General features: G+C 41.3%; 1 protein-coding gene across 1 annotated transcript; it reads right to left on the bottom strand.

Annotated features, from left to right (window-relative positions):
• Window positions 1–10,645: 10,645 nt before the first annotated feature.
• On the bottom strand, window positions 10,646–16,909 carry LOC119308372. The gene is made up of 6 exons (XM_037584501.1): window positions 16,710–16,909; window positions 16,499–16,627; window positions 14,898–15,039; window positions 12,194–14,210; window positions 11,463–12,105; window positions 10,646–11,043 (listed from the first exon to the last, which is right to left on the bottom strand). Exons 4-5 carry the CDS (start codon window positions 14,009–14,011, stop codon window positions 11,482–11,484), a joined length of 2,442 nt encoding a protein of 813 aa, XP_037440398.1. The 5' UTR covers window positions 14,012–14,210; window positions 14,898–15,039; window positions 16,499–16,627; window positions 16,710–16,909; the 3' UTR covers window positions 10,646–11,043; window positions 11,463–11,481.
• Between the last annotated feature and the right edge of the window lie 3,472 nt (window positions 16,910–20,381).

Raw genomic sequence — 20,381 nt, 5'->3', positions numbered from 1 at the left:
ATATTTATTAGAAGTTTTTAGAGATGGCACATGCAAATTTACTTAGGACAGCAGGGTAATACCGCATATAGGTAGGTATGGTGGACTCATCTGGAATAACTTGGGTTCAAGGTTTTTGATGTACAAGCAGAATTCCCACTTAGTACAAGCGAAGGCTAGCAATTAGATTGAGAAGCGGCCAGCTAGAGAGCAACAACGGTCATGAACATGCATTATGCATAACTAATATTGGACACTAGCATGAGTAGGATATGAACACCATGGACATAAATATAATAGAGGCTATGTTGGTTTTCATTCAACTACATGCATGAATATGTGCCAAGTCAAGCCACTCGAACATTCAGAGGAGGATACCATATCATTATACTACATCACAATCATTTTAACGCAATGTTGATATCCAAGATAAATCATTATCCACTCCTAGCTACTTATGCATGGCATGAGAAACTATAATCTCTAATTGTCATTGCAAACATATTTAATCATAACGGGCTAAATCATGGATACTAGGTTAAACATATTTACAAAAATAGAACAAGTCAAGTTCATACCAGTTTCTCTCTGCCACGGCCAGTTCATCGAATATCGTCATTATTGCCTTTCACTTGCACGACCGAACAAAGTGAAAATAATAATAGTGCAAGAGTGCCATGGACCAAGCTGGAACCTGCAAACATTTTATTCAACAGGAGAAGACAAGGTAACATGGGCTCTTTGTTAGATAAACAATTATGCAAATGAGAGCCACTCAAAATTTTCATCGTGGTCTTTTCCTTGGTGAGACTCAAATAAAAAGAAAAGAAATTCAGAGAAACACACTGAAATATTTTTGGAGTTTTGGGTTTTCTTGAACAAGCAAATAAAAGGGAAAGCAAAAACGAGAAAACTATTTACATGAGAAAGCTCCCAAGAAGTAAAAGAAGAGCAAGGAAATCTTTTTGGGCTTTCTTTTTAGTGCTACAGCTAAGCATGCATAGAAAGTAAATTAACTACAACCATTTTTTGGTTTTTCTAAGGTTTTTCAGACACACAAGAAGAAAGCAAGAAAATAAAATTAAGCATGGATGATACAATGAAAAAGTGTAAACAGCGACAACTGGAATGAGATGTGTGAACAAGAATGTAATGCCGGTGAGGAACAAGTACTCCCCCAAGCTTAGGCTTTTGGCCTAGCTTGGTAATTGATCAGTAGCCTGGATAGTAGTCGAGGTGCTGAGGAGCGGGCATCCATGTATCCCACTGCTGAGGCTCCTCCTCTGCTGCTGCCTGGTCGTTCCGGTAGGCGAAGATATCCGCAAGCATAATCCTATATCCGCCCTGGCAACATGATCAAACAAAACAGGAGCAGGCAATGGAATAATATCACGAGTTTCAATGCTAGAAACTAGGTTATAAGTAATAGGAATGTTAGGGTAATCTCGTGCAATAAAATGGTGGTGTTCCATGGCTGCGCAGTCTAGGTAAACCTTGGTCATAGGGTAATCATGAAGGCGTATCTCAACATTAAAGTGAGCCACCAAACGAGTAGCAAAAATCCCACCATGTATTTTACCCCTGGACTTATTAATGTGGAGGTGACGTGCCACAATAGCTCCCAAGCTATAAGTGTTGTCGCCCTCTAGTGCACGACGTAAAACAACAAGGTCTGGTGAACTGAGTGCACCCACCTTCTCTCTAGCAAGCAAGCATTTTGCAATGAAAAGAGCAAAGTAATGAACGACAGGAAAATGCAAGCCAAAGGCAGTGATAGATGACACCCCTCTCTCATCTCCCACTGTCAAGGTACGATAAAAGGCCTCAAACTCTGCGGGCCTAGGATCAACTAAGCTCCCATCAGAAGGGACCGTGCATATGTTACAAAATTCAGCACGTGGTATCTGACAGGTTTCAGCATATAAATTAAACTGCACCTCAGGAGGATTATTCCTAGTAAAGAAATTAAAACTTTGAACAAAGGTGTTTGGGAGGAGATGATATTGTTCACATTCAGCTGCGATGAAGTCGGTGAGGCCGGCATTAGCAGCATATTGTGTAAACTCTTGTAGGATTCCAGCCTCTTCCATGAACGGGGTATGTGGCCCACGGCCCTACTTCCGCCAACCTCCAGGGGTGGAGATCACTGTTAGATGACTCCCCAATAACTCCCTTGAAGTTCTTCTTGGAACCAAACTTCCTAAAGATATTCATGTTTTTCCTATGAACACAAGTTCTGAAATTTTTAGTCCACAAAATTTTCTCAACAAAACTTCACAAAAATGATACCAACTACTCATAGGGATACATAGAGGCCATAGCAAGCATTCAAACTACTTAGAACTCTTAAGAATTCAACATGCAAGCTCATCTACAGCAGCACCAAGAGTAGGTAATTATTCAAAATATAAACAACTAAAACAAAAACTAATTGGACAAACGGTGGAGTCACATACCAAGCAACAATCCCCCGAAATAGTTTCGGAAATGGAGCTTCGGGTAAAGAGATCAAAATCCACGGGTATGAGAGCAAGAACACGGGAGAGAGAGCAATGGAGAATTTTTTTCTGGAGGTAAGTGATGATGTGGTGTGAAGGGATGAGTGAGGGGGGCCACGTGGGGACCACAACCCACCAGGGCACGCCTGGGGGTCCCGGCGCGCCCAGGTGGGTTGTGCCCACCTGGTGCACCTCCCTCTGATATTATTTGCACCAGAAATTCTTAAATATTCAGAAAAAATCGTATTGATTTTTTAGAGCGATCTGAGAACTTTTATTTTTGGGTCATTTTTTATTGCACGGAAAATTTAGAAAACAGACAAAGCATGGCATTTTATTTTATTTAACTAATAAAAACAGAAAACAAAAGATAGGGACAAAAGGTAGTTCTTACTAAATTCATCAATTTCATACCTCTAAAAAATGATCCATTAATAAGGTTGATCAGGTCTTATTAACAACCACTTTCGATTAGCATGAAACCGAAGAACTTTCGTATATCACTAAGTTACCTCAATGGGGATATGAATGTCCCCAACAATAAGCATTTCATATTTCTTTTTGGCAGTAGGTAGAGGTATTTGAAAACTTCCAATAGTGATTGTCGGAGACTTTTCAATAACATTAATACCATTCACTTGGAATTGTTTCTTTGGAAAGTGCACCATATGCTCATTACCATTGATATGAAATGTGACCTTGCTTTTATTGCAATCAATAACATCCCCTGCAGTATTCAAGAAGGGTCTACCAAGGATAATCGACATGTTGTCGTCCTCGGGCATCTCAAGTATAACAAAGTCAGTCAAAATAGTAACATTAGCAACAACAACGGGCACATCCTCATAAATACCGGTAGGTATGGCAGTTGATTTGTCAGCCATTTGCAAAGATATTTCAGTAGGTGCAAGTTTATTCAAATCAAGTCTTTTATATAAAGAAAAAGGCATAACACTAACACCAGCTCCTAAATCACATAAAGCAGTTTTCACATAATTCTTTTTGATGGAGCAAGGTATAGTTGGTATTCTCGGATCTCCAAGTTTTTTAGGTACTCCATCTTTAAAAGTATAATTAGCAAGCATGATGGAGATTTTAGCTTCCGGTATTTTTCTCGTATTGGTAATGATGTCTTTCATATACTTTGCATAAGGAGGCATTTTCAAGATATCAGTCAAGGGAGTACGCAAAAATCCTAGCCTCAGCATTTCAGCAAAGCGTTCAAATTCTCCATCATCTTTATTTTTAGTTGAATTGGGTGGAAAGGGCATAGGTTTTTGAACCCACGATTCTCTTTCTTTACCGTTTTTTCTAGCAATGAAGTCTCTTTTATCATATCTTGTATTCTTAGGTTGTGGGTTATCAAGATCAACTGGTGGTTCTATCTCAACATCATTGTCCGGTTCTTCATTATTTGGTTGACTATCTTCATGAACCTCATCATTAACTTTTTCATTATCATAAGGTGAGTGTTCACTACCAGGTTGAGTTTCAACATCAGAGATAGAGACTTCATTATCAGGGGGGTTTCTACTCCAGGTTCATTAGAGGCATGCAAAGTCCTATCATTTTTCTTCTTCTTTTTCTTTTTAGAAGGACTAGGTGCAGTGGTGTTGTTCCTTTGTGAATCATGTTCAATTCTTTTTGGATGTCCCTCGGGATAAAGTGGTTCCTGAGTCATTTTACCTCCTCTAATTGCAACTCTAACAGCAAAGTCATGTATGTTATTATTCATTTCATCTAGCAACTCTCTTTGAGATTTAGCAACTTGTTCTAACTGGGTTTGTACCATAGAAGCATGCTTTCCAACACCTCTAACATCATTTGAGATTCTAAATAACAAGTCGCTCAAGCGAGCAATCATATCAGAATTGTATTTCAATTGTTTCATAACATTTGTATTGAAGTGATCTTGTTTTCTAATATAGTTTTCAAACTCATGAAGGCATTGGCTAGGGTGCATATCGTGAGGATTTTCATTATCATTGAATTTCACAAGAGAATTTACCTCTACCACCATAGGCAGTGGTGGTGTATTAATCCCATGTATTTCTTCAATAGGGGGTAATTTTTTGACATCCTCAACTTTAATACCTTTTTCCTTCATGGATTTCTTTGCCTCTTGCATATCTTCGGGACTGAGATATAACATACCCCTCTTCTTCGGAGTGGGTTTAGCCGGTGTTTCAAGAAGAGTCCAATCATCATAATTTTTCAATATGTTATTCAATAATTCTTCAGCTTGCCCAATAGTTCGTTCCCTGAAAACACAACCAGGACAACTATCTAGGAAATCCCTAGAAGCATCGGTTAGTCCACTATAGAAGATATCAAGTATTTCATTTTCCTTAAGAGGATGATCAGACAAAGCATTAAGTAACTGGCAAAGCCTCCCCCAAGCTTGTGGGAGACTCTCTTCTTTAATTTGCACAAAGTTAAATATTTCCTGCAAGGAGCTTGTTTCTTATGAGCAGGAAAATATTTTTCAGAGAAGTAGTAAATCATATCCTGGGGACTACGCACACAACTAGTAGCAAGAGTATTGTACCAAGATTTAGCATCACCCTTTAATGAGAACGGACATAATTTGAGAATATAGTAATAACGAGTCTTCTCATCATGAGTAAAAAGGGTGGCTATGTCATTCAACTTAGTAAGATGTGCCACAACAGTTTCAGTTTCATAACCATGCAAAGGATCAGATTCAACCAAAGTAATTAACTCTGGTCGACAGAGACTTCATAATCCTTATCATCTAAAGATAGGTGAAGTAGCAAACTTAGGATCATATTTCATTCTAGCATTCAGAGATTTTTCTTTATACTTGCATAGTAATTTCTCTAGATCATCTCTATCCTTACAAGCAAGAATATCTCTAGTTGTCTCCTCATTCATAACATAACCTTCCGGTACCTTAGGCAATTCATATCTAGGAAGGCTAGTTCTAGCAGGTGTTTTAGGAGTTTCAGATTCAAGCTCATCACCAGGTTCAGCAACATCATGTTGAATTACTCTACCAATTTGTTCATCAAGAAAGTCACCAAGTGGCACATCATTATCATCAAGCAAGGTACTAGCATCATCATAAGTATCATTCATAGCAGAAGTAGCATCATCAACAACTTGTGACATATCAGGATCAATAGCATGTGGTGGTGTTGCAAGTTTACTTATAACAGAAGGTGGATTTAAAGCAGAACTGGATGGCAGTTCCTTACCTCCCCTCTTCTTAGAGGGATAAATATTAGACTTAGCATCCTTCACATTCTTCATAGTGATAAATTGATAATAATCCCAAGTGACTCAACAAATATAGCTATGCTCCCCGGCAACGGCGCCAGAAAAAGGTCTTGATAACCCACAAGTATAGGGGATCGCAATAGTTTTCGAGGGTAGAGTATTCAACCCAAATTTATAGATTCGACACAAGGGGAGCCAAAGAATATATGATCAGTAGCACAGTAATATGATAGTTTTGATAGTAGTGGCAACAGCAACAGCAACGGTAACAGTGATAGCAGTAATTTTGTATCAAGTGCACTAGTAACGATAGCAGTAGTAACTTAGCAAGAACAATATAAGATAAATTAGTAGGCATTGGATCAGTGATTTGTTGGATGATATTCATCATGTGACAGTCATAACCTAGGGCGATACGGCACTAGCTCCAGTTCATAAATATAATGTAGGCATGTATTCCGTAAATAGTCATACGTGCTTATGGAAAGAACTTGCATGACATCTTTTGTCCTACCCTCCCATGGCAGTGGGGTCCAATTGGAAACTAAGGGATATTAAAGCCTTCTTTTAATAAAGAACCGGAACAAAGCATTAACACACTGTGAATACACGAACTCCTCAAACTACGGTCATCATCGGGAGTGGTCCCGACTATTGTCACTCTCGGGTTGCCGGATCATAACATGCATGTAGTAGGTGACTATAACTTGCAAGATCAAATCTAGAACATGGATATAATGATGATAATATAAACGGTTCAGATCTGAAATCATGGCACCCGGTCCAAAGTGACAAGCATTAAGCATAGCAAAGTCATAGCAACATCAATCTCAGAACATAGTGGATACTAGGGATCAAGCCCTAACAAAACTAACTAGATTACATGATGAATCTCATCCAACTCCTCACCGACCAGCGAGCCTACGAAGGAATTACTCACTTCCGGTGGGGAGCATCATGGAATTGGTGACGGAGAAGGGTTGGTGATGACGAAGAACGAAGATCCCCCTCTCCGGAGCCCCAAACGGACTCCGGATCTGGCCTCCCGATGAAGAATAGGAGGTGACAGCAGCTCCATCTCGTGGATCGTGATAATTCTTTCTCCCTGATTTTTTTCTCCGAATATGTGATTTTATAGTGTAATGTTTGAGGTCCGCAGGGCCACCAGGTGGGGACAACCCACCTGGGCGGGCCGGGAGGGGGGCGTCCTGGTGGGTTGTGCCCACCCAGGTGCCCCCCTCCGGTGGATCTTGGCTCCAGAAATTCTCTTTATTGATAAAAATTCCTCGCAAAGTTTCGTTCCATTCCGAGAACTTTTATTTCTATACAAAAACAACACCATGGTAGTTCTGCTGAAAACAACGTCAGTCTGGGGTTAGTTTAATTCAAATCATGCAAATTAGAGTCCAAAACAAGAGGAAAAGCGTTAGGAAAAGTAGATACGTTGGAGACATATCACATAGCACCAACATGTTGTGGTAAATTTTTTGGCCAGATTGGGACAAGCTTTGGTATAAGCTTCTTGCAAACCGGAGCTTCTCTCAAGAAGGCTCGTGCTTCCGAGAGGGAACGTGTCACCTCCGTGCGTGAAATGGCATACACTCCCTTCTCCCGCCTTGATTTTTTATAGAGGTAGCTTAGACCAATAGGAGTTTCATGCTAAATTTTGGAATTATTCCGGGTTCGTTAGACCTTTTTATACATTAATCGAGTTTCTAGGCATTTAATGCACATAATTCAAATTTGAACTACAAGCACATGCTCCAATGCGCCAAAGTTAGTTGAAAAAATCATATATGTGTACTTGGGCGAATTTCTAGGTCCCACGCAAGAAATGGGAATGGAATTCAAAGATCTGGGCATTGTGGCTTCGCCGGAAACATCTAGAAATTTGGTTTTAAAATTCCTGCAAATCCAAAACTCGCCTAAAAATCATGAAACTTGGCATGGTGTCATATGACATGGCACCAACATGTTGTGGTAAAAAAATTGTCCGATTTGCAAAGGCGCACACATTAACAATTGACAAAGTCATTTTGGAACAAGTGTTGTCACGTTACAATTGGAATCACAAGTATTATTGAAAGCGTGGGCGTTCTACTTACCGCTTACGTGCTGCCACGCGTCCCCTTTTTTATTAGCTAGGAGGTGTCGTGTGGGGTAGCTATTTGAGTATGAGAGGCGTGCGATCAGACCCCTGCGCGTGCTTATCGGGAGGATATCCCTTTGACATCCATTCCCCGCCCACCTCTCTTACAACGTCTACATTAATGGCGCCCGAGTCCCTGTTTAATGGCGTGGCTATGTCTCACTCGACTGAGATTTAAGAGAGTAAAAAGAAAATCTGAAAAGAAAGTTTTGCACGGATCTTGATGTAAGATCCAACGGACCTATAGAGCATCGACTGCGACTTATAGCAAGACTGTTGAATATAAGGACAATGACAGTGGATAATAATTGTCTTACATATTTAGGAAGATAATTAAAAAAGGCACATGCGACAACGCCCGAAATACACAAGGGCAAAAGAAGAAGGAAGACGCAGACAACGATCTGGCTCGCTGATCTCTACTTTCTTGATGCGCTGCAGGCTACGGGGACTAGTTCTCGCGGCGAGCGGCGATGATCTCTTTCATGTCCTCAATACGCTGCTTGGCAGCATCCACGGATTCCTCCACCAGCCTTCCGTGCTCGATGCAGAGCATGGTATTCTCATCCATAAGTTTCTTGAGGATGACGCCCGTCACCTTCAACAAGGCAGTGGTCTCCTCGTGCTCCTTCGCCCTTCCAGCGATATTCGCTCTCAGCAAGTCGCGCTCGGTTGCAGAGCTTCTCCTTGTCCTCCCCTAGTCCCCGGATGACACCGGTAGCATTTTCAAACGAGGCATTCATCTTGTCCTGCAGCTTCATCCAGCCGGAGATCCGACCCATCAGGTCATCGAGCATAGCGGCATGCGCCTGTGAGAGTCCTTGCCTGCCCGCGAGACATTTTCCCAGGCCGCCACGGGACGGGAGGACATCTCTGCTGCATTCGCGTCGCGGTGGGACATCTTTGCTGCTTCTGCGGTGCGGCCGAACCAGCCTGTTGCAGCAACGGTGCGGCGAGACCTCTGTGGACCTCTGTGCTGCTACGGCAGCGCGGCAGGACATGCCGGCTGCTTTCGTGGCAAGGAGGGACATCTCTCGTGTTTCCGCTTCCATGCTCGCCTCTCCCTGGTAGCAATCTCTCGACCCAGAACTCATGCGGGCCATGGCAGTCGCAAGGGAAAGACGATGAAAGACTTGTTTGTTTTTGTGGATGAGGAGTTGAGGAGGAATGTGCAGTAATCTTGGAGTAGGTAGTATTTATAACCGAGTACTAATACGCTCCTAAGTGGGAAACCATTTAGGTTTTGATCGTTGTGAACAGGTTAACAATTAAATATAGTGTGGTAGTAATTTGGAATGTGACAGGATGCAAGATCAAAATGTATTGACGTTCTAATTTCTAAGTGTGACACTATTCTGGGATGGCGTAACGTGGGCACGCGTTCTCGGCCGCGTACGTGGCATTTGCACCACAGGGTGCACTGCAATAGGTGATGTCAGCACACATCTTGTTCCACAAACGGCCTTGCGTCTGGGGAGCCAGCATGGTGCAGAGGCCGCCGCTGCAGTTGGTGGCCATGGGGGAATCCGGGCACCTGGTCCGGGCTAGCGTGATGGCGGGACGAGGTGTGGCGCAAGCGGCGGGACGAGGTGCGGCATCAGCGGCGGGACGAATTGAAGCAGCGACGGCGGGATGACCTGAGGCGTCGCCGCATGCGACCTTTTGACTGCTGACCCATCTTGTTGATGCGGCGCCAGCGGCTGTTCTAGAGTTGGGGGGAGGGGCGATTTGGGGAAGCTGGAAGCTTTAAAGCGATTTGGAGCGAGGCAAGGATGGATTTCACACGCCCAAGGTGAAAAGTGAAGCGAACGAGGGAAGGGAGACGCAGGGGATCAGAAGCGGTGTCGCTAGCGCTCGCATCGGGTTCTCGCGTTCTGTGCCTTACCCCGGCGCTTCACGAAGAGCCCACTCCTTCTCTCTCCTTTCTATTTTTTTCTCCAACTCAGATTTTTGCTCATATGGACTCCATTGTAGCCTGTTGAATATGACTATTATACTTGCTCTAAGAGTACCCACAATGAGAGTAACATAGATGGTAACATCATACATCTCTAGGTAAAATAGATGATGTGACAAATAATTAATGAAAAATAGGGGCATGTGATAACATAGCTAGTTACTGTAACATCACAAAAATCAAGACAAAATAAATCTACAACCAAATAAATGAAGTGTTGCATGATACCACACATATGTTACCCCTCGTTGTAGATGTGGTAATATAGACTAGTAACATATACATATGCATGTTACTACTATAAGACTCGCTTCGGAATCCATCCCATCCACTCAACTCCACGGAGTTGTGGAGCTCAGTTTAGGCCGCTCCGCTCCTAAGCGGAGTGGAGCCGAACACGGCCTAAGTTGGGTAGAGTTACTACCCATTATGACTAGTCTAAGGGCCCTACGGAGCTGCAGTTAAAATTCTCGCACCGAGCTAACGCCTTGGGCTCTCCCTATATTTCTGAACCGCTGTTCTTTCGTCAGTAATAATGGGATCACTGCACTGCGAGTTTCCCTCTAAATTTTACAGAAACTAAAATGCAATCAGTAATCAAAATAAATACAAAAGCAAATTAGATTCAACCTGTACTCACGGTAGGTTATGAAAATAAAAATAGTGTCGCTGATCACTTGATTGCCAAATAAACAAAAATGACACTAAACTAGCTACAGATTCCCACTATTAGTACTTCTTTTTCTAGTGTCTTATCTTTTTCTTTTTCCATTCCTTTACCATGGCATGGCATGCCATGCAGGCCGTCAATTCCCGAACAAAAATTACAACCGGTTCACTCCACTCTTCATTTCGTACCTTTAACCAAACCAACAATAAAAAGTTCAGATGGGTGTTCTCACCGTCACGCACTTCGGCACTAGTAATGAGTAGGCAAGGATTTTAACACCTTACATGCCAAACTAGACCGAGCTAGTCAAAGTAGCTACTGTTTCTACACACCACCAAAATACACTAAAGAAATTACAATCTTCTCTGCCTCTTCAAACTGATTCAGGAATTCCAGAAGCACAACAGATCCAAGCCGTGGTTCATATGAATCCAACATGTCAATTAGCAATCGGGCAAGCAAAAAGTGTGTTATTCTCTGTGGCACTCCTCCAATTCGAGAGCAAGCATGTACATGCAGCAAGATGTAGGAAGTGGACCAAGAGCACGAACTGATCAAGACAAAATAGACATAATCAATTGATACATCTGATCAAGACAAAATAGACATAATCAATTGATACATCTGGCACAGTGGATATTCTAGATAGAGAAATACTCCCTCCGTTCCTAAATATAAGTCTTTCTAGAGATTCCAATATGAACAGTGGATACTCTAGACTACGTCTATACACATCCGTATGTAGTCCATCTCTAAAAAGACTTATATTTAGGAAGGAGGGAGTAGATAGATAAATATGCCAAATACGTTGGTTCTTTAGTTTAATAAAGAGAGCATTATTTTATCATGGTCACTAAATCAATTACAATAGGTACAGTAATTTCAGATCTCCCATTAGGCACTCATACAAATAGAGCATTTAGAAACTTCCTGCTAACTGAAATATTGCAACTAAAAACAGTATCTTACCTGTTGTGCGGTGGAGAGTCTAGAAACATGAACTTGACTCAATCCATATAGCAGCACTCACGCTAGAATCCATATGCCATTCAGCCCGAATAACGTTCTTGTCGAGCCGCAAATGCTGATCCACACACACTTCCAAACTTGGTAGTTTCAAAGTCCCTAAGACATGTACAGTAGAACCAATGGGCAGTGCAAGAACATGCCTTGTCAAGGGAAGTTCGAAAACAGAAGGACCCAGTCTCACCAAATGTACAGCATCATCCTCGACTTGATTCTTCAAGATACTGAAACCAACTGGATAATTTTCAACATATAATGCAAGGTCACCCTCCACTTTAGGGCAATCACCAAAACTGCTAATAGGAGAAACATGAAATGCCAATCTGACTGATGATGACACTGCATTGCTGAAAGTCACCGATGTAATATTCAGAAAGCCACCTCTCAAAGAAATCAAACTGCTATTGGTTTTGTCAATGTAATCATCATCCAACAGTAATGTGGCCTCAAATACACTCCCGGGTACTTCAGGATCTTCATCTTCAAGCTTAATAAAAGATGATTCAGCTGGCACATCAATTTGAACGATCCACAAGTCTGCATGAGCAGTCATAGGACGGCTTGGGCCTTCAAGAACAAGGCAATCCTGCATATATATTATAGAAACTTCAGCAGGAAATTCACCACAATCAGGAAAAGAATATGATGACCTAATTTATAAATAGATAGCGTACAATGAAAGTGGATTGTTTTTTTCCTGTATGCTCGGACAACCAATTAGAGCGTCTTTTGATAAACTGCTCCTTTTCTCCTTTCTTGGACTCATAGATAAGATTACCACCTCGATCATCATACAGAACAATAGTCTTTATCAAGCTCAAGTTTGTGTGGATACAGAAAATTTCAAGAAGTGTCTGGCCTGTAGAAAGAGGATATGATTCCGAGGAGATAAATTCCTGGAAGAAGCTAACCATATCTTCCTCGGTCGAACTCCCACTAGCACTCGAACTCCCACTAGCACTGATCCGTTCTTGCGCCTCACCCAGATCTGGTTCGTCTAAAGAAATCAAGGAAAAATCAGGAGTTTTATAGCGGCTCGGCTCTAGAACCATCTCCAATCCACGTCCAGAAGAGCTGACAGCAAGGACAGGTGGAATTATCCATGGCAGCATCCTCGGCACAATCAGATCCAAACCATGTCCATGTAAAGACCGTCCAAACGAGCTGACAGCAGGGCCACATGGAATTGTCCCTGGCAGCAGCAGCGGATCCAGACCATGTCCATGTAAAGACATTGAAGAATCTGGTATTAATGGCAGCACTTGACCCAAACCAGTTGCATGTTCAGATCCTGGAGAACCAGGTAGCAATGGCAAAGGTTCCACACTCCTTCGGCTGATGATTGAGAAGTTCACCCCTTTTTTTGTGATGACGAAAGGTTCTAAACTTCTTTTCCTGATCAAAGGCTCGAGCAAGTTCTTGTTAACAGCCAATCCTAGCATGAAAGCTATTGCGATTTTGCTCATGTCACTTGTCCCTGGCATGCTATCATTCTCCTTCTGTTTTCCACCCTCGCGGGCACCCTCCAGGTTGACATCACAACTATCAAGTGGTCTAGAGCTTATCCCTGGCATGCTATCATTATAGTTCTTCTGTTCTCCACCCTCACGGCCACCCTCCAGGTTGACATCGCAACTATCAAATGGTTCAGATCCAGGTCTGTTTCCTTTCTTATCCTTATCGTGACCAGTCAGTCCATAGCTTGACCCAGGAACCTCTGATCCTTTGTCATTGTCACAAGGATCCTCTGATCCTTTGTCATCGTCACCAGGATCCTCTGATCTTTTGTCATCATCACCAGGATCCTCTGATCCTTTGTCATCATCACCAGGTTCCGTGGGTCTCTTCTTATCAAGTCCAGGCCCCTTGGAGTTGCACACCACATTGAGAAGCTTAATTGCATCAGATCTGAACTTCAGCAAGATTACAGACTCAATTTCTTTGCTAAACTGATCATCAACACTACCATTGCGAACCTTATCTGACATAACTTTCCAATGCATCATATACTCAAACAACAGTTTTGTAAGGAATGAACGGCCTTCCTTCCATTTCTGATTCACAGATAAGAATAACTCTACAATGCGGGAAACTTCCCCTAGAACCACTGCCTTTCGAGCTAAAGCCTCTTGGACTTCTTGAATCTTTTGTTGTCTCACATCCTGGCTCACAAGCGGATCTGACATAATGGCATGGTCATAATTTGACAGCACTTCAAAGCCATGTTCAAATTTATCCATGTTAAGAATTATCTCCAGCAACCTCTTCTCAGTTTGATCTGCTGGAACATATTTAGTTCTTTCATAGTTCATCATGCTGGGGTACTCCGTGCTACATCCGAATGGAATAGAATCTTTGATTATTCGGTAAGAAGGATGCGTCACAAGCTCAAAGATTTCATCATCTTTGTTACTAAAAGCAGAAAGGTATAGATTATCACTTCTCATGTAAATACCGGCTCGGGCAGCATCTTTTATCAATTTAATCAACATCCATCTCGGTGGCTGTTTATTAGGTCTCTGAAATTCTAACAGGCGGCAAGTATGCTCTTCATGTTTATATGTAAATCGCTGTTTATGGTCACACAACCGATCACAGAAGTAGTTGATAAAATTGCTCAGAGCACCTTCTTGGCTTGGGTTTAAAGATAATTCCTCAATTCGCACATTCTCAAAATCTTCCAATGCAAGCCTGTTCACAACAAGAAAGGTTTAGACAGAGTCCTCTTTCAAACTGAAGCTAGTCTAAATGGACTAATACACTAACAATAAGAAAGGATGGGAATGCAAAACATAAATGCATAGAAATGATTATTTGGAAACAGCATCTTAGTTATACATTGCAGATGGAAAATAAATGCATTTTTAATTTGGCAAATGCGACTACTGCATCACTCCATCAGGGCATAGAGAGAAATATGGGTACAAGTGCTAATCAACGAAAGAGTCCTAGGTTTCATTCTAATGAAAAAAGTTCTAATCATATATTTTATGCTAATTATATGTATATATTCTAATGAACGAAGAAGTCTTAGGTTTTCAGAAAACGAGCTCATCTATGACTACTGTGATTAAGATTTGAATCGGAGAAAAAAGACATACCAATCAATGAGAAAAGAGAAGGACCCCCTATATAGTGTTATGTAATGGAAGGAGTAACTAAAACTTGCAAATAAACTACTACTCCCTCCGTTCCTAAATATTTGTCTTTCTAGGCATTTCAAATGGTTACAACATATGGATGTATGTAGATATATTTTAAACTGTAGATTCAACCATTTTGTTCTGTATGTAGTCACTTGTTGATATCTCTAGAAAGACAAATATTTAGGAACGGAGGGAGTAGAAATGTTCAATTAATGATGTGTCCCAGAATTACCTCAAGAGTTCTTCCTAGATGATAGATTTTTAATCCACCTGTCTAAATCAGAACATTTTAGGACAGGATCTTCATATAATGGAACCGAGCTCTGCACCTTCAGCTTCTTCTCGAGCCAGTCTTTTGCTTGCAAAGCTGCTCTCTGCATGAGAATTAAAAAATTAATGCACCTCCATATACCTAAACATGAACACTGACAAATACGTCTAGACGTTGGACCACACACACTTAGCAATAACTATTCTAGTACTGGATAGACAAGGAAATAGCTAAAGACTAAGCACAGCACATAGTACACATTTATTTGCTCACTACATAGTTGTTGACTGCTTGTTATTACTACATGATACAGATTTACACAAAGCGCATGGAATGTGTATTCGGCAAAGGGCCTTCAACAGTTTGTATCAAGGAAATGTTGAAGAGGAGGCCCCGACAGTGCAACAAATACGAACCAATTTGAGTATGTAATTAACTACTCCGATCCATATTACTTTTCGCTCAAATGGATGTATCTAGCACTTAAATACGTCTAGATACATCCGTTTGAGCAACAAGTAATCTGGATCGGAGGGAGTACATGAAATGTGCAGGCTCACTAAAACGTTCAGCCTTTAAGTAAAAAGGGTTATTTCGCACATAGAAGTCACTCAATCAGCACAGAGCCAACCTAGATCTTTATTCTCAGGTGTACCTTCTACACTCCAGTTATTAATACAGAAGGAAGAACATGTCCGATATCAGCTGTATGACTCTTATCATCTACTCAAAAACATTTAATAACATATAATGCTAGTTAACCATGCAGCTCAGACCATTAAAGTGATTATTTGTGGTCTAAAGTTCAAGAATACTTGGACCTTTACAGCAAGTAAATCATCAGGAGAAGATAATTTTCTGTCAACCAACAAAAATATTCAGATGGCCTTTTGCCCTGTGAAGTCTCCATGCTGAAACTCACCTACCCTTATACTCCCTCCGTCCAGAAATACTTGTCATCAAAATGGATAAAATGGGATGGATCTAGACATATTTTAGTTCTAGATACATCTCATTTTATCTATTTTGATGATAAGTATTTTCAGCGGAGGGAGCATGTTTTAGGGATCAATCCCTATATTTGTACCCAAAGAGCACAAGACACCAGTCTCAGAAATCGTACCATTGCTGAGAATAGTGGGAACAGGCCAATTCCCTCCTGGATGACAAACCTTCACTATTCTACTCTATATACGTTTTCTATGTTGCTCCACCTTTTGTCCCGAGCTACGCGCTAGGCAGCATTTAGCAAGGTACATTGAATCACACAAAGATGCAGCACTAGTTGTATTTATGTGTAACAGAAAGGTACCAACCACACTGCAATCGAATAAAACAAACATCTATAACATTATTGCTCTCAAATCCATAATTATTGCTTCAAAAAACTTGCACCAACCACACTACAATCGAATAAAACAAACATCTACTCCCTCCGTTCCAAAATAGATGACTCAACTTTGTACTAACTTTAGTATAAAGTTGGGTATCTATTTTGGAACGGAGGGAGTATAACACTATGCTGACAAATCCATAATTATACTTAAAAAGCTTGAATCAACCTGTCTGTCCTCATTGAGAAATACGCCAGTTTCCATCATCTCAAGGAACTGCTCTATCAAAAGTCGTAGGTCCTTCACCAATCTTTCTCTCTTGGGTTCCAATTTCCTTCCTTCAATGGTTTTGACTACCTACATCAAGAATCATCAACATTTTAATCCATCTGTAATCTATATAGCCAGCAAGATGAACAGAAAAACGTGCATCTCGTACCTTATACAGATTTTGGTCCAATTCCGTGAAATACTCCTTCGGTTCACGATCAGGAGGAAGGCTCAGCATCTTTTATATGGAGAGAATGCTATTCCAATCTTCAGAATTCGCCTCAGACTCGTCCTTTCCATATGTGACTCTAAACTTGTTTGCAAACGCTCTAGCAGGGTCATTACTGTCAGCAATCGCGTTCCCTTTCTTCCCCTACAGCAAAAAAAAACTGTCAGTCAAACACAAAAGCTCTTCAAAAGCAAGCAAGGAGACTAATGAGGTAATGCAACAATATGATTACAAATATAAGAACTCAATTACAGATCACGTCTTACATAATTTATTTCACTTGTTTATTTCTTTTTCCAGCGTAAATAAGATGTTAAGTAGTGGCAAAACTTTCTGGAGAAAAAGATAAAACTTATGTTACTATCCCCGCCCACCAAGCCAAAGCTTCACCCAAACACCAACTGTTTGGTTCCAACACCTTCAATCAAATTAGCTACTCCCTCCGTCCCAAAGTACACTTATTTTGGGACGAAGGGAGTATCAAATAAAGCAACGATTCCCCTGTTCCTGACATGAAACATAAAGTACAGAGGCAACTGCATTATCCCACCAACTTTTGGGTGCAATAATCATGCACTCCCTCCGTTTCCTAATATAAGACCTTTTAGCTATTTCAATATTGATTACATACATGCTAAAATGAGTGAACATACATACTAAAATGCGTATACATACACGAATCAAGGAAAAGCTAAAAGGTTATGAGGGAACAGAGGGAGTACTTAGTAGTCACATCCACTATCGCTGGGTTTATTATTGGTGGAGGTCTGGTCGCTGGTTAGTATACCTATCTGATCGCTAGTTAATTCTCAAAAAGAAAGAAGCTATGATCGCCAGTTTGAATCCTGAAAAAAAAATCGCTAGTTGGTTGAAGCCATCGTGCACTTTGCTGCTTTTTTTTTCGTTTCCACTTTTTAGATATACTAGCAAAAGAGCTTGTGCATTGCAACAGCTTATTATGCTCCAGCGCAGTTTCTCTCGACATTCTGAATTTCTATCTTTGCGTTACTAAGAAACAGCAGTTAGCTATTCAAGGGCTATGTGAGCCACTACGTACTTATGTAATACGACACTATATACAGGTAGAGAACTACTTGATTCACGATATTTTTGTGGATCGTGATACAACAAAAAATCAACAGACCAAAAATCCCCAAATGCAAAACTCTGGAAATCGAATCCCCGAAATTTTTGGAGCCCAAAAGTTGATATGAAAGGAGAAGAGGTGAAGGGCTTGCCTTGATGACGCCGTGTCCAGATCCCGCAGAACCGCCGCCGAGCGTGGGCATCGCCGCCGCGACGCCGCTGTCTCTGGATAACGCGCGGGCAGAAAGTAGCCGGTGGCACACTTACGGATGTGCACGTGTGAAGGACCTCCCCGCCTCCCACGTCGCCGTCAGCTCCACGTGCTCCGCCGCCGGCGCTCAAGTCACTGAAATCGCTGCATCCGGTGAATCGGGGAGGAAAGCCGGAAATGAGCTAGGGTTAGGGTTTTCGGGCCGCAGCAGTTTTGTTTTGGCCGAGAGCGATGCGGACCGTCCAAGTCAATCGGATGGCCTAGAGCGAGAGCGACTCAGAGCGCCAGGCGGGCTTCATCGGCTTCACGGGCCGAATTCTGGCCATGGGGGTGCTGCGCAGGATGTCACAGCCCGCTGGATATGTTTTTTCCTTCTAAACGTTTTTTTCTGCTAGGCTTAGAGCAGGGAGCTCCTAACGGGCGCCTTAAGCGCCGGTTCAGGAAGCTGGCGCTCACAGCCGCGCCTGCTGGGCCGGCCCACGACACGCCTTATCTATACCACAAAAAAAAAACCCAAAAAGGGTTGCTGCCGTGAGGATTCGACCACGGGACGTGAAGTACCTGTTCCAGTCGCCTAACCACTAGGGCAACCAATCAATCATGGATATAATTAGCGCGAATGAGTTAAGAATAATTAAAGTCGCGGTATTTATTGCGCACAGATTTGGGCAAACGTAATTTTTTCGGGAAGAAATTTGAATGTTCACAGATTTCAAAAAATATCACGAATTGAAAAGGTTAACAAACTAAACAAAATAATTGATTCTAAAAAAGTTCACAAATTTCAAAAAAGTTCATCAATTTTGAAAATAGTCCATCCATATAAAAAAAGTTCGTTCGAATTTCAAAACAAGTTCAACGAATTTGAAAAATGTTCATTGAATTTGAATTAAAAGTTCATCGAAGTTGGCAAAAGTTCATCGAAATCTAGAAAAAGTTCATCAAATTTGAAAAAAATTCATGGAATTTAGAAAAAATGTATTTTTCGTTTTTGTTCGTGATTTCAAAATGTGTTCATAGTTTTCAAATTTATTACCTTTTTCAAATTTTGTTCACAATTTTAAATTATTCAGTGTACATAAAAAAAATGTTCAATGGGTATTTAAATGGTTTTTCATGGCATATCACAAAATTGTTCAATGTTAGTTAAAAATTGTTCAGATTATATTAAAAAAATGTTCATTGTATAAAATTTGTTCATCTTATATAAAAAAATGAATAAATATGTTTTAAGTTATTTGAATGTATATCACAAAAATTTTCGCTGTGTAGTTAAAAATTGTTCATCGTACACCGAAAAAATGTTTTGGAAAATCGCTCATCGTATATAATTTTTTGTTCATGTTCTCAATAATTGTTCACGTTTTAAAAAAAATCATGGAATTTAAAATTTTCATCTAATTTTTAAAAAAGTTCATCAATTTGATAAAAGTTCATTCAATTTTAAAAATTTCACGAATTTTAAAAATTCACATTTTTAGGAAAATAAAAAAAGGAAAATGGGAAAAGAAAAAGAAAAAGGAAACAGGAAAAAATGCCTAGAAATCAGCGAGCAGTGAAAGCTGGTTTGGTGGGCTCTCGCGCCCTACGTAAATAAATGAACGAAAATAAATAAATGGACACAATTGGTATGGTGGTTTGTTGGTTAGTGCACTACTGTTTCAACTGAGAGATCTTGAGTTCGAGACCACACATTCAAAATAAGATTTTTTGCTGCAGTTTTCAACAGAAATAAAAAGAAGAAAACGGGCCGGCCCAGCGCGGCGCGCGGGTATGCGCCCGTTTGCGGCAACTGAAGAAACGGGCGCTTAAGGCGCCCGTTAAGAAATGCCCTTAGAGCAACGGGAGCTCCTAGGTCCTATTTATAGTGGCCTAGGTCTTCTTCCCCTAAAATGGAGGCGGAAAGGGGTCCCACAACGGTCAAATTCGAAGGGAAACAAATAGTACATCTTATCCTAACAAAAGTGGTTTTCGCCTGCAAAAGCCTCTGGTCGTGACACCGGCTCGGCGATGACCTCCGTCCTGTCGTCCTAGTCTTGGTCTTGTTGCATGAGAATGGAAACCTTTGGCTGATTCCTCGGGACTTCGCGCCTGCGCTTGCCTCCTTAGCACCAAAGAGGAAACTGTTGTCCTGCACCCGCTGGCGCCCGCCTGGCCTTGGTCGTCATGGCTCACGTCGTCTAAACCTCACGAGGTGAGGCTTGCATAGAAATCTCCGCTCCTCAGGAGCCAGCCTGAGGAGGCCGCTCCTTTGGAGGCCTTGGTGTCGTCCGCCTCGTGAGGCTTGGCCCCTCACGATGGTCTTGGGTTGTTGG

This window comes from Triticum dicoccoides, chromosome 5B, assembly GCF_002162155.2.
Source record: "Triticum dicoccoides isolate Atlit2015 ecotype Zavitan chromosome 5B, WEW_v2.0, whole genome shotgun sequence".
Lineage (NCBI taxonomy): Eukaryota > Viridiplantae > Streptophyta > Magnoliopsida > Poales > Poaceae > Triticum > Triticum dicoccoides.
The sequence above is the reverse complement of the archived record's forward strand: the minus strand, read 5'-3'. Positions and strand labels throughout refer to the sequence as shown.